This window comes from Acipenser ruthenus, chromosome 7, assembly GCF_902713425.1.
Source record: "Acipenser ruthenus chromosome 7, fAciRut3.2 maternal haplotype, whole genome shotgun sequence".
Taxonomy (NCBI): Eukaryota; Metazoa; Chordata; class Actinopteri; order Acipenseriformes; family Acipenseridae; genus Acipenser; species Acipenser ruthenus.
The window spans coordinates 53,353,536-53,368,172 of record NC_081195.1 but is presented as its reverse complement, the minus strand read 5'-3'; the positions used below and the strand labels follow the sequence as shown (position 1 = coordinate 53,368,172).

At 36.9% G+C, this 14,637-nt stretch overlaps 1 protein-coding gene across 1 annotated transcript in view; it reads left to right on the top strand.

Annotated features, from left to right (window-relative positions):
* The window catches only part of LOC117414917 (calcium/calmodulin-dependent protein kinase type 1D), a 106,328-nt gene that overhangs the window by 25,786 nt on the left and 65,905 nt on the right, over positions 1 to 14,637 (top strand). Inside the window, exon 2 of the mRNA XM_059027280.1 lies at positions 13,622 to 13,753. Coding sequence (XP_058883263.1) covers positions 13,622 to 13,753 — 132 coding nt within the window. The remainder of the gene's footprint in view (positions 1 to 13,621; positions 13,754 to 14,637) is intronic.

The following is a 14,637-nucleotide window of genomic DNA, read 5'->3' as shown; positions in this document are numbered from 1 at the left end:
ATATATCCCACAGATCTAGATGTGTGAAAGAGACATGTAGTAGTGCTGTTTATTATGCTAGCTACTCCAGGCTCTAAAGCAGACATGCTGACAGGTGTTTAGTGTGGCAAATAAGAGAAAAAGAAACTTGTCTAAGCTGATGGCGTCTTTAAATTGTAATTTAGCCCCCCAAAAAATGCAAGTAATTCCTGTTGAGAAATGTGTTTACAACAGAATAAGTTGTTGTTGTCATTATAATGCTTCAGATGTTCTGTTTACAAAGACTAATGAACCTTGCTACCAAATTGTAAGTACTTTATACAGTTATACATTTTCATCGTTTTAAATTCTGTGCAGACCAATATATTTGGGGTATTCTTCCCAGAAGCACAACACAGGGCACGGCAAAAGAAAAAGGCTTTTCATGCCTTGTTTTTACCGCTGTTGTTGCTATAGTTACTTTCCCCTGCTAAGTTGCTAAACCATATTCGAGTTCCTAATGGTTTTAAGTGGGTGTTTATGCTGGGTCACTGTGGAAGCCTCATTGCCTATCTACAAAGACAATGTGCAGGAAGAACTACTCTGTTGATGTATTGTCACAGTTAAACCTGGTCACTTTGTTGTTCTATTTCAAGAATTGAATCATATTTTGAATGTCTCATTGGTTCCTCTGCTTGGTTACATTTTTTCATCAATATCAGCCACTCAGGATTTTTAATTCTAAATTGATGTACAGTGCTAATACTGTTTGACCTCCACAGTGCCTCTTCCAGAGGCAAGCTGGCACATTTCTATGGTGACCATAGATTCATGTTTAATACTTTAAGAATGTGCAATGCTTTATATGCAGAAGCAAACTAATTGGTGTTGTACATAGATACTTGAACTTTTAAAGGTTTTGATGAGTCTCATGGTTTTGTGCATAGCTGCTTCCACATGACTGCAGCAAGCATTGCAATTGAGAACAGGCTCTGTTAAAGGGGTTTTAGCTAATTAAACAATTCCATAATTCACCCATAAATCATTCCATAAGTCTCACATGTGCATTTTTGATAAAAGCATATTATTGAAAACATATATTTTCATTTTTAAAACTGCTACCATGTTAGTTTAAAGAAAGCCCTCAGGCCCAAATTTATAACTGGGAAACAACAACCCCAAAAAGCCACGTAATGTGCGCATTCAGTATTCAAAATAACGACCGATTTTATAAGACTAATTAGGTAAAGCAGACGATTCCGCAATCAACCAATTTAAATACCCCTCACCGCAATTAGCGGTGGAGAATTACACACCTCTCACAATAAATAGCGGGTTTGGGTCAACCCTGCGTGTGTAGGCTACACATTTCAAAAGAAAATGAATGGCACACAAAGACCTCAGCCTGGTACTAACCATGGTGATGAGGATGCTCGGAAGTGAAGATTTTGGTACAAGCAGTACTTGTAACACATGAAGATGTGTTACAAGCTTGAAATACATCACCAGGTCAAATGAATAAAATATGGAATGTGCGGTGGCTTCTTAATAAACAAATGTCCCACTTCAGAGTTTGTAGGTTGCTTATACATCACGACGCATCATCCAGTTACTGTGCTTTGCATATTAGTTCCACTTCTTATTTCGTATAGAATAATTCCAGGCATATAGACTTTTCAAACTTCAGAAACAATACATTTTATTTACTTACATCCATGGCTGTTAAATGGGTGGATAATCCTTCCATTGTTGTACAGCAACAATACAGCTGCATACGAACAGTCTTCAGTTTAACTACGACTTATATCTTCTTAAAGTCTTAGCAGTTACAACTCTATTTCTTATGTTTGTCTGTATTTCTTACTCTATGTATGATTTTAAAGCATATCTGTATGGTTTATGTGGTCAAAAAACTGTACATGCTCTAGCTACAAACTAACTGCGTGATCTGTCCCTCTGTCCTTTTTTTTTACCGTTTTCTTTCCAACTCGAATTTAACAATACTGCCTGAACCAGTATTGTTAAATACCAGAATGCCATATTATAAAAAATACATTCTGTAGGAATTACTAAAATAACGCTGGAGGATGAGCCCTCATTGTATATGAGACTTTTTCTTTTGTGCTCCACGGAATATTGTTCCATCTTTTCTTAATCTCCTCCACCGTTCTTTTAATAATGCCTACACTCTAGAAGTAAAGGCTCTCGTTAGAACCTTGCTTTGCCACTGTGGGGAGACCTTTTTAGGTGCTTCTAATAACATTTTTACATGGATTCTATATCCTCTATTTGCAGACTTTCTATTTAGTCATGTAAGCTATGAAACATGTATTGAAAATTGGAGTTTGCAAAACAATACGGTACCAGTATTATAAACCGTAATTTACAAACTGACTTGATCAGAAGGGTTAAAAAATTAGCTCTTTGCAAAATGTTATTAAATGTTTCTTTGTTCTTGAAAATGATGTCTCCTTCTTGCTGCAGACAAGTCTCTCACATCACCTTGCCTTTTATATAGCCTACTGTCTGACTGTGGCAAATTAATGCCTGCTTTTCAGATTTCTTAAAATAATCAAGCAAATGCTAGGCCCAGAATTACTGGCAGCTTTAATAAAAAATGTGGGCCTCAGTGTTTATGCTTTACTTTCGGTTTTACTTGCATTCCCTGTCATTTCAACTGCAGGGTGACATTCTCTCCACCCCTTTATTATTATTATTATTATTATTATTTATTTCTTAGCAGACGCCCTTATCCAGGGCGACTTACAATCGTAAGCAAATACATTTCAAGTGTTACAATACAAGTAATACAATAAGAGCAAGAAATACAATAACTTTTGTTCAAGCAAAGTACAAGTGTGACAAACCACAATTCAATAATACAGCAGATAATAGTGATAGTTACATCAGGATATGATTAAATAGTGATAGTTACATCAGGATGTGATTAAATACAAAGTACTACAGGTTAAACACTTGGCAGATTACAGTATTCTGAAGTACAGGATTAAATGCAGTAAAATAGGGGGCAGATAAGAGCAAAATAAAGCACATTTACATGGAGGGTGATAGTGTCCCAGGATACAAACAGAGGAGTTCTACAGGTGCTCTTTAAAGAGGTGAGTCTTGAGGAGGCGCCAGAATGTGGTCAGGGACTGGGCAGTCCTGACATCTGTAGGAAGGTCATTCCACCACTGCGGAGCAAGGGTGGAGAAGGAGCGGGCTCTGGAGGCAGGGGAGCGTAGCGGAGGTAGAGCTAGTCTTCTAGTGCAGGCGGAGCGGAGAGGTCGAGTGGGGGTGTAGGGAGAGATGAGGGTCTGGAGGTAGCTGGGTGCAGTCTGGTCAAGGCATCTGTAGGCTAGTACAAGAGACTTTAATACCCCTTTACAGTAATTATGCAGCTATTGACAAGTGAAATTAAACTAAAAATGTATTTTGCACTGCCATTGTACAACATTCCTTTATTAAGACGGTAATACCATCATTATACTTTTTTTTTTTTAGATATCTTGATTTTTAAGTCATAGGTTGTTAAATCGTTTGAGGAGGACGACTGCTTACTCAGCTACTGTGTAATTGGATCAGGGTGTCAATGTAAAACCACCTCTTCCTTTAGATGCAAAGCCTGGATGCTTCCCAGCTTTTGTGCTGGAAAGTAATTTCCACAGCAACTGGTGAGGAATGCATCATAAAGTAGAGTGCTGTTACATGTATGACATGATGAATTAGCTTTCTCCTCACTTAATAATTGTTCTGCCAAAAAACGATAAAATTGAACATTATTTCTGAGAGCAGTGCCAATCATTTCTCAGCCATGTAACGCTTGTGACAGGATGAAATGCGTCCTAGTGTTGGCACCTGTATAGCGTTAATCTTGTGTCTAATGAGACTCACATAATGTTACATATAGTAAAACATTCTTCATTTGCACAGCGATTGTGGAACATGTGGAAACTATGCTCTTGTCATACATTGTTCTTTCAGTGAAAGGGAATATATTGCAAGTCTCTCTGGATCTGTTTTGCATTTTCTTTTGCTTCTCCCATTTGAGCTTTCCTACGATGCCCTGTAAATTTGCCAAAGGCAACCCTAGATGGCCCATTATGCTCTGTGAGTTTATTCTCCATGCCCATTCAACCACTTTCCTTTCTAAACAGTCTACCTGAAAGGGTACTTGTACACTATAGCACTAAGACCACCATTGACAATCCACCGAAACACACATATGTTGTAAACATTTATAGACAACTAGAGTTGAGAGATCTTTCATCAAATAACTTTTTTCATATTCAGTGCTGCTGCAATCTCATTTTGGAATCTGTCTTGCATTCATTCAAATCCAATGACAGAATGGTGGGCCGAATTGCACTGTTCCAAATTACGGCACATTGCTAAACTTTTGTGGAATATCTGCAGTACTAGTTACTGCAGAATGAACGTACATGGTGTACCCCTATATATCCTTTAACTTCCTAACTTGGTGAAATATACACTACAGTATATGTACATTACAGTATTTTCAAAGGTAGTAATCATGTACTTTGTTAAACAGACATTCTGTCATCAAGACATCACAGTTTATAATTGCCTCGTTTATCAAAATGTTGAAACAGAAATTATTTTTTTATTGAGATCTAAAAAAAAAATACATAGATGGAAAAAAATAATTACAGTTATATCCCCAGCCAGCAAATCAGATATTTGTATGTTGAAGAGACATTGAAATATAAGCCAGAGGCAGCATTTATAATTAAGATTTGTAATGGTTCATTCTTGATTTTGCATTTTGTACTTTGACAAAGGCATAATTAAACTGCTTTTCAGGGCTTTTCAAGGTTGATATTTGGCAAGCATTATTTTAATAATATTGAAATGGGAAAAAGTAGAACAGAAAATATGGACCTTTTACACAAGACATTAGCACACCAGCAATGGATACCATCTATGCAATGCTTTATGAATATCACCCATAACCCTTTCTGTCCTAACTCCCCCAGTGGTTGTAGTGAGTGTTATCAGTTGTAAGAAGTAGTAACTCCAACTGAACCTGCAGGGGTATCCAATATAGAAAGAGTTAACGGGGCACTAAAACAGATTTTCTACAGCCAGTGAGTTAGCATCTACTGGGTGGGGTGCAGTACCTGTGGCCATGTAAAAATATTCTAAACTGGAATTGTGGTCACAGTCTGAACAATATGCTGTAAATGAACAGTGCTTCTTTCACTTTCCTAGTCTGAAGGTCTGTTTATGTCTAACACACTGTATCTATAGTTTGTACCACTAAGAATGACATTAATATGACCTCCACTGAAATTGTTAGCAGTCTGTCTCCCAAGATGGTGACATGATTACTTTTCTGCAGGGGTTGTGCAACTTGTACAAATTTTGTTTTCTGACAGTTTTCCCTATAGCAATTTTGTAGAATAATTTATTGTCCAGACTTTGGTCTTGGTTACAGACCAATAATAAACACATAAATAAATAGGTGTGTTTTGATCTGAGGCAAAACATTTATATAACATGAACAGTTTATGAACCTTGGCTTTCTGAGAACACAGAACCAGCAATAATCACAAAACAAGCTGTGTGTTTTCCATATAAATGTGGCAAATACATTTTTAATCTATTCTTGAGTGACTGGAAATAAATAATGAGAAGAGTAAGGAGATTCCCCTTGGCTCGCAGAGAGCCGCCCTCGCGGAGGTGAGACCAAACCGTTCGGTCTCCAAGGCTGGGAAGCTGGTCCATTGAACAGAAATGGGATAGAATGGCATCATTTTTTAAAAACACTTTTGTACCTGTAGTGTATTTCTGCCCTTGTAAAAAGGTTGTGTAGTTCTGTTGCCCAGGAGATTAGCAAGGGATTTAATAAAACAGAAGCTTAACTGGCAGATTGCAGTCGATTGAGGGTTTAGCATCAAGGATTTAATTGTGCTCAGAATGTGAAACAAGCCCTCTGGAACAACAGTGGATGTTATATACTTCACCATGACTGCGTAGTCAATGACAATAGGTTGCAAAGAGGCTTCACCGGAGTGGACAACATCTACTGTCACGAATTGAATAGCTATGCTCATTTCAGATGTCCATCTATATATAAAACGTGTATTATATTAACACAAAACATTAAAAACAAATTAGAACACATGTAAATATTTTTCACAATAAAAGAGTAGTCTAAAAAAAAACAAAAACACCATTCTGCACTTTTTATATGACCCAATAGGTTTGTGATGTTGGACTTGTGTTATTTTATACAGTATAAGAAAGTGCAGATAGAACTGCAGCGGAAGCTTTTATTAAAAAAACAAACAAACACAAAAATTAAAATGGCTTCCATGTTAATTATGTTGTCCTTCTTAGGAAAAACATTGCGTGCTGCCAAGTAGTAAGCTGTAGGACTCGTTGACTGGGACTGCATGAACACACATGCCTCGTCTCAATGAGATGTCTTCCTTTGACAGCTAAACTGATTATTTACAAAAAAACATAAAAGAACATGCCATTGAGAAACCCATTTGCAGCAGAGTATTCAACACAAAGCCATTTATTTGTTTATTTTGTTTAAGTAAGTTTAACCTGGATATTTTTCACAGTGACAAGTGAGATCCTGAGGCAAGCGTTGGCAAATTAAAGAAGGGCTGCTGAGACCAGTATTTGTTTTTCAAGTAAATCCTGTCTGTAGCTACAGGGCACACAATGAATGGGTGACTAGTACCACATTTTATGAATCAGTATTTTATTTTTTCTTCTCCGTCCAAAAGGAAAATTATTATTCATTCTATTGTTGATGTAACTGACCCCTTTGCCATGCATTCATAAATATCTAAATATGGGTTGCAAGATTAGTACCATCTGTCAGCACAGCAATAATGCAGTCGTTCAGTTTGAACACATGATCAAGATGGTGATTATCTATTGTACTTGCTGTTTTCTTCATTGAAAGAATGAGAATCTTTGTAATTCTTTTTTTTATAAGGTCATATTCTAGATGATACCTAATGGTATTATTTATTTAGGATTACAGTGTGCTTACATGGTCCAAACGAAATGATTCAGTTAAGTTGCCTGTTTGTTTATTGTTATTCTGTACTTGGGTAGCTGTTGGTGTTTGTACTGCTTTTAACTGTTTTACCCATTTTATCCTGGATATCCCTATATGGCTGTATGGCTTAAATACAAAACGGTTGATCCATATGGAAAGAAAATACATTTTCAATATTGTTTAAAATATTAATACTATATTTTACAGTGTTGTACTTGTTTATTTGTATGTGTTTCCTTATTATGTGCTTTTTTATGAAAGCCTGTAACCCTTTAACTTCTGAATGTCTTTGTACTGAGCTCCATGACGTGTAGTTGCAGATTGCTATAGCAAATGGTTCCCCAAAACCAAAGCTGCACATCAATAGATCAACGAGCTTAATAATTTGCAAGCACACATTGGTATGATTGGCCATGTTACTGTAGACAAAATCCTTCTAGTCTGAAATGTAGGTCCACCATACAGTAAAGCTCCGTATTTGAAATGAATGACCCATATGCACCATATATAAAAAATTTGAATGGAATTAGTATCGTTCTAATATCTCATGGAATCCATATAATATGAAAACATTACTTAAAATATATGAGCTATCTTCTTTGACAGTGTTTCCATATAAAAACAAAATGTATACCTATTGAATCATTGACTCATTACTGTGGGTTTCACTAATATACTGTACTTAGCAACACCTGAAGAATTATTCAAGTAATCAATACAGAAACTATATCTCAGCACTGCAGTTCATTGAAATTCATTCATTAGTGCAAGATGATGATACCATAGCAACAGGCATATATCCCTGAAACAAATACTTTGTTAACAATTTTTTTTTATATTTAAAGGCTTTAATGTTTGTGACAGATTGTGCAGATGGTCTGCTTTACAAATATCAGCAAATGGTTGTTTTAAATGTCTGGTATATAATTAGTAAGAAACAATATCAGAGATGTAGAGGACCTGGTGCCCACACAATGGCCCTTGTTATGAGTATATTTAACAAAACTGGCGCAGACAGAACACTCATTTGAAACTCGATCAGACACTGACATCATGTTGAAGTGATTTATTTTATCCTTCCTCATGATAAAATTCAGTATTGCCAAGCAATATTAGTCCATAATTACTAAGGCTTTATTTTTTTCACAGTTATCACAGATTTAATGAATTCCATGAAATTTACCCCTTGCCGTATAATATTCCCATTCCCATTTCTAAAAGAATAGTGTCAATATACGTATTTTAACACTTAAAAATAAATACAGCAAATGTTTGCCTTACACTGTGGCAAGTTCGGTTGTGGGTTTCATACAAGAAAAATCAACAAAATCAACTTTTTCATTTTGCAAAGCTGCCCCCCGCCCCCCAGTGTCAAAGACTTGAATCTTGGAAACCATTTGAGGTTGTGACTTCCTATCTGCAGTGTTATATGAACATTGTATGCAGACGTCTTACTGTTTTAATATTTGATACACAGGTGATTTTTATACCAGTGTGTTTGGCCATATCAATGATACAGACCAGATGCTTTGACATATAGGGTCTTTATAGTTGGTACACAAACAAGTTCCATTACTGGTGGTGTCCAGGGTAGCAGAATGTCCAAAAACAAGAATAAGGTGGGTATAAAGTAATGAACTAAAAGCATGAAAAATGTGAACATCTTTATTTTCTGTTTGGAGATATATCTAGGTACCTGTAGACATTATTAAGTATGTGGATGTGGTTGTACACCTCAGATTGTGTTATGTCTAGTGACTTATAATGGCAGTAGAATTTGATTTGAGAGTGTATGTGGGCATTTGAACCTAAAACCTAAAAAAATCCCACACCTTTGTGGGAGTGGTCCAGTCTTCCCTCCCCCTGCATATCAGCAGCATCATCCTTGAGTCCTAACAGCCAACATTGTAATTTAATGATCCTCAGGGAAAAAAATCAAATGCAGCACTTTCAGTTCTAACGGATAGATCTCTTTGTGTAGCCGCCTACAGCAATCTGACAGCTAGTTTCATTTCACCAGAACTGGAACTGCTTCAAGGTACAGTGTGAAAAACTGAAATGATCTGATTGAAGAAATTGTAAAATAATATACAGTGTATAACCAGTAGTTGGTCTTGTGCCCTTTTTTCTCTTTTGATTTCTGAACAGTGAACAGTAAACTGGCCTGAGTATTATTTTAGACAGCACAGCAGTACACTGAACCACAGAGATAAGATTCAGTGGCACTGTTGTCATGGTGACATTATACTCTATTCCAACAAAGATTATTTAGATTGAAAGCAGGCACATTGTGATTTGGTTTGTGGAACCCTATGTGCTTAGTGAGTACATATGTCACTTTTCTCAGACCTTGATGGAAAATGTTTATGTGGTGTTACAAAGGTGACTGAATTAGTAAGGGCCTGTGACAGAAATACAATGATTCTTGGTTGTAAATATTCCTTCCGACCTGTGAGGGTGCTAAGCAGTGAGAACAGAGTTCCCTGGATGAGACTCTGTTGCAATAACGCATTGACCCAGAAGGGAAACAACATGGCAGCCGCAGATTGGAGAGGCGGTTGCACTCATTTACCAAGGGGTCATGTGTGACAGCATAAAAGGGGACGGAGAATCATAATCTGTTCCTTCGTTTTGGTTTGTGTAAATAAACTGAGAAGGACTGTGAGAGACTCCGTTCCTATTCATAAAAAGTACCGGGAGTGTTTTGTTTGTTTTGTCTTGTAATTGTCTTGTCTTGCACATTACCAGACAGCTAACACAGTTCCGGAGCTGTCGCCTAGGGCCAGCACTAAACCGGAACGGCACTTCACCAATAGTCATTAATTAACCTGTATCACCCACCACGAGCACTACTGCACGCACCCAGGACTGGTGACCGTGTATGTATTATTGTGGGTCAGATATTGTGTTTATTAGTTGGGACTGCAATCCCGTTATTGTTTACCCAGTGCAGTACACATTGTTGTGTATTGCCGGGGGATTATTGTTTAGGTCACCAGACCTGGAATAAAAACAAAGTTCACTGTTCCAAACTGGATTACAAGGTTCTGTCTGTTTAATTACCGCACTGCATGACTTCTGCACCTGTTCCCACTCAGCCACCTTGTCACAGGGACCTATGTACTTTATATTATCAGAATTAAGTGTGCATTTTATTCACCTACCATTTCTTATAATTTCTGATTTCCATTACAAAACTGCAAAATGGTTACATCTTAATTCTTCAATTTGGCTATTATAGCTTCTGATTTCATTTCCATAAAGTTTTATATATTACAGTTTAATTCCTCAGTTGGGGTTGCATAGATTCTGGAGTCATGCACCAAATTGATAGTAACTTATCTTCCCTTAAACTATAACACATTACATTATACATGTAATATGTCCTATAAACGGTAAACTGAACATGGGTAATGTTTTGTAAATGCTTTATGTAAATGCTTTCCCTGTATGATTAATCTGCAACTAAAGAGTGATTACAACTGCAGTCTCCAGGGAAAACTTTGAAAATGAGATGCAAATATTTGTGTGTAAACTTCCCGGTAAAACACATTTATAAAAAAAAAAACACACACAGGTCAAACCTGGAGGGAAGTACCGGTATATCTTTTTATTTCTTCTGTAATCTTTCAACTCTGGTGGGCCCCATCTGTTTCAGTGGAAACAGCAAAGTTGACATGTCACAGCATCATGTGACTTATATGGAATCGGTGTGTATGTGTGTATGTATATATATATATATATACCGTATTAATTCGAATTATCGCCACCCTCGATTTAACGCCTCCCTCAGATATCAGCTTTTTAATAAACGCCGCTCTCAATAAAAAAACGTAAAGGTATTTTTTCTACCCCTGCTCAAAAAATAAAGAAACGCGCAACTCTGCCTATGTACATGACACCTCCGAACCTCAATCCAGCATGTAATACAAATGAATGTACATCCACCTTAGTAAGCAAATGTTATTTCATAGTACAGTCCCGACAGACAACCCAAGATGAACTACTTACAGCACAGCAGTCCTTCACGTTCCTTTTTTTTCCAGCAGAGTTCAGTGCCAACACAGCAGGGGATAAAACAAGGGCTGTCTGTTTACCTCGTCGTCAGCTTGGATGGTGAAAACTTAAACTCAGAGGAACTTAGAGCTTTGCCGGTCACTCTAAGAACTATCCAAAAGCTGGCTGAAAATATCTTCTTGTAGGGGGTTTAGTTGTTTTGTTTTTTATTCAATAGGAATTTTACTCAGTTCTGTACAAGTATATATATAATAAAACTTGCTTACTATCTATGAGAAGATTTAGTTTCAGTTTCTCTTACAGAGAAATTACAAACAGCAGGTAAATTACAGTGAGAGAAAAAAATAACCGAGTAGGGTATATTTTAGTATGAAAAGAAATCAAACTGATATTCAGAGGTAATATTTTTCGTTAAGAAAAACAACTGCATCACACTCAACTACCGTTCTCTCTCCTCTTCTTGTCCCGCCCATAGCAACCAATACACACTCCTGATTCGCTGGTAAAGTACTCCCCTGACCTCCCAACTCCCACCTAATAGGCTCTTGTTAACTGTCAGTAAATGTACTATATTTAAGCCCCAAAAACACACAAGACTGTAGTGCTGCAGATCGGAGCCTCTCATGGCGCCATTTCTAAAATGCCTTAAATCATGTAATAAAATATTGCAGCGTTTGTAAAGCATGGTATTATTTATAAAGGCCACCCTTGTATAATCTCCGCCCTCGTTTAAGGGCCGCAGTCATTTTGATCAATTAAAAATAAACGCAGCTGCGCCAAATTGAAGAAATACGGTAGATATATAGAATTACAAGCTTACAATGATTCAGAACCCGAATCATTGTAAGCTTTAATGGAAATGTATACGTCTTCCTACCCTTTAAAGAGTAATCTGGTATGCGTAGGAAATATCACAGTTATGTTAACTAATGTGTTCTTGTCATTGTTTAGATTCACATTGTAGCATTTATCATTTCCGTCATTACACTCTGGTGGCTTTTTTAAACTCAAAGTACCCCTGTGGTGTCAAGCTCTCGGAATGTCCAAGTTGTAAGTACATGCTCTCTAAGAGTCTGGTTATCCAGTACTAGAGTAAATGTGATATTTACTATAGCCACTAGGGGCAGACTGTTGCAGAGAGACAGGCCAATGATTGTACACAGGTCTTAACAAGATTCTGACAGTTCTATTGAGGATTGTTTTAGACTTCAGAATTCCTAAAAGTTACTAGATTATGATGCAGTAACTAAATAAAAAAAAGGTTACAAAGTAAATCAAAACATTACAGAATAAGACATTAGTTCAAATAAACCTGACATCTCATACCATTCATTGCCAAGTTGCCTTTTAAGAATGTAAGCAAAATACTGATGTAACACATGCAGTAAGTTTAGCAGAATAATGTTTGCATTCAGTATTTTTTTTTTCTTATGACTGTTTAATGTGTCTCTGCTTTTATCATGTGACTTCTATTGTAAGTGCAGGAAGTGCCCTTATCAATAATGGCTACAAAGAAAGGTATTCACAGGTCAAATATTCTGCAATTATTGTCCTTTAAACACACACCTGAACAGCCACTGAGAGCTAGGGTTAGGTTCAGTGTTAGAAGAAAGGATTTTATAAGCAATAATCGACGCATAGCAAAGCTTTCTAAGTATGCTTTACAATTTATTTGTGAATATGTAATATTGTGAACAGTTTTCTAATTTCAATGCAAGCTGTACCTGGGAATAACAACTCATGCCTGTCAGTTTGAAGTGGTTCTTCAGCAGTGCTAGTAATTAACATTTGAAGAGACTGATCCACGCACATGAGCTGTAATAAAGATGGGTTAATGCTAACCCATTTCCCCTGCTCTCCAGCTGTGACACACAGGTCAGGAATGGTAGGAACACCCAGGAATAACACTTGTCAGGCTGGCAGGTGAAAAAAACAAAACAAAACAAATAAAAATCAAAGCTTAAATGGTTCGGAATGTAGACTGTTAGGAAATATAGCTGTGCCAGCTCACCTATTTACTAGAACCTCCAGGGCCATATGCCTTTCAGAGCCTGTGAATCCCTCCAGTACAGTCAGTAGTGACTTATCTGATTCATATGGACTGTCCTTTATGGTAATAACGTCTGAAGCCATATAAAAGTATGTGAATTAATAAAAGCTCAAATTTAACTTATTGTCACACTTTAATTATTAATTAATGTTAACAAGACACAGAACCCCTGAGAAGCAGAATCTTGTTCACATGGCAGCTGCAGATTACCACTTACAAGATACAAAAATTAAACAGAATTAAGTTTAAGTGGTCATGAAAGCACTCAGTGTGAGCCTCCTTAAACTGATTGGTTATGCTTCAGCCCAGTCTCATAGAACTCTTCTCTTGGGAGGGTGGGGGTGGGGGGTGGGATTAGAGTAATAATAATTGTGATTTTGGCTCAAAATAGTTTTGGTGCACCACATCTTCTGTTAAAACTTTCCCAAGCTGTTGCAACATAACTGAAATGTTAACTCACATTATAACATTATTTTTAACAAATGCACCGTGCTGGTCTGCAATAGTGATGAAACAGAAAGTAATAGGTACTGTATTTTGGTTTTTTTCAGTGGAGCATTTTCAGAAGTTGTGCTGGCTGAGGAGAAGTCCACTGGGAAAATGTTTGCCGTCAAGTGTATCCCAAAGAAAGCACTAAAGGGCAAGGAAAGCAGCATAGAGAATGAGATTGCTGTTCTCAGAAAGTAAGTACATGCTACCTATTTCACCCAAATACAGTAATACAATGTAAGGAATAATGTAAACCCAACTGTACCAGTAACCATGCAGGCCCTGAGTGAAAACTGAGTAGAAACAGTTCTGACAATCCTACGGAGTCATAATAAGCTCTGATGTTTACAGGAAAATCTAAGTTCACCTCATATTATCTAATGGTTTATCTTTTGACACTCATTTACAGCATGTAGGTGGTATTTTCTGCTTTTGTCATTTATCTGATCAACATTTATTTTCCCCCAAAGTTTTTTTTTTTGTTGTAATTATTATTATTATTATTTGAAACTATTTTGAAGTTTTGAATGTATGTTAGAACACTGATTTTTTTTTTTTAAATCTGCGTATTGTACATTACATCTCCATGGTTATGTCCCTCTCCAACTCTACAGTATTGTTGATCTGACTGTCTTACATTGTAGCACCAAATTGCTAATTATTCCCTAAATTATTAATTCCTAGGGGCTTTTTAATTAAAACAGAAGAACATACACATCTACCAAAATATCATCATGTTTTCTTCTTAGTTTATGTGGACACTATGGGCCCTATTCATAAAAGTACGAATTTCATTTTTAAAACTAACGACAGTCGTCCATATTGCTGTTCATAAAATGATCTGAGAATACAGGCGACTGTCGCAAAGCACTTTATGAATGGGTATACAGTCGTTCAAGAATGAAAATCTCCCTCTTTTTGATGACATCATCAGCATTATTAATGCTCCCTGGTTGCCGTCGATAGCTGTTGCAAAAAGAAAAACGGAATCTACCGACAGTACTACTGAAACCCGAGTCTGCAGCTGCCAGTCACGGGCAGTTTGCAAAACCTGATTCCGATGCCCCAATCACGTCTC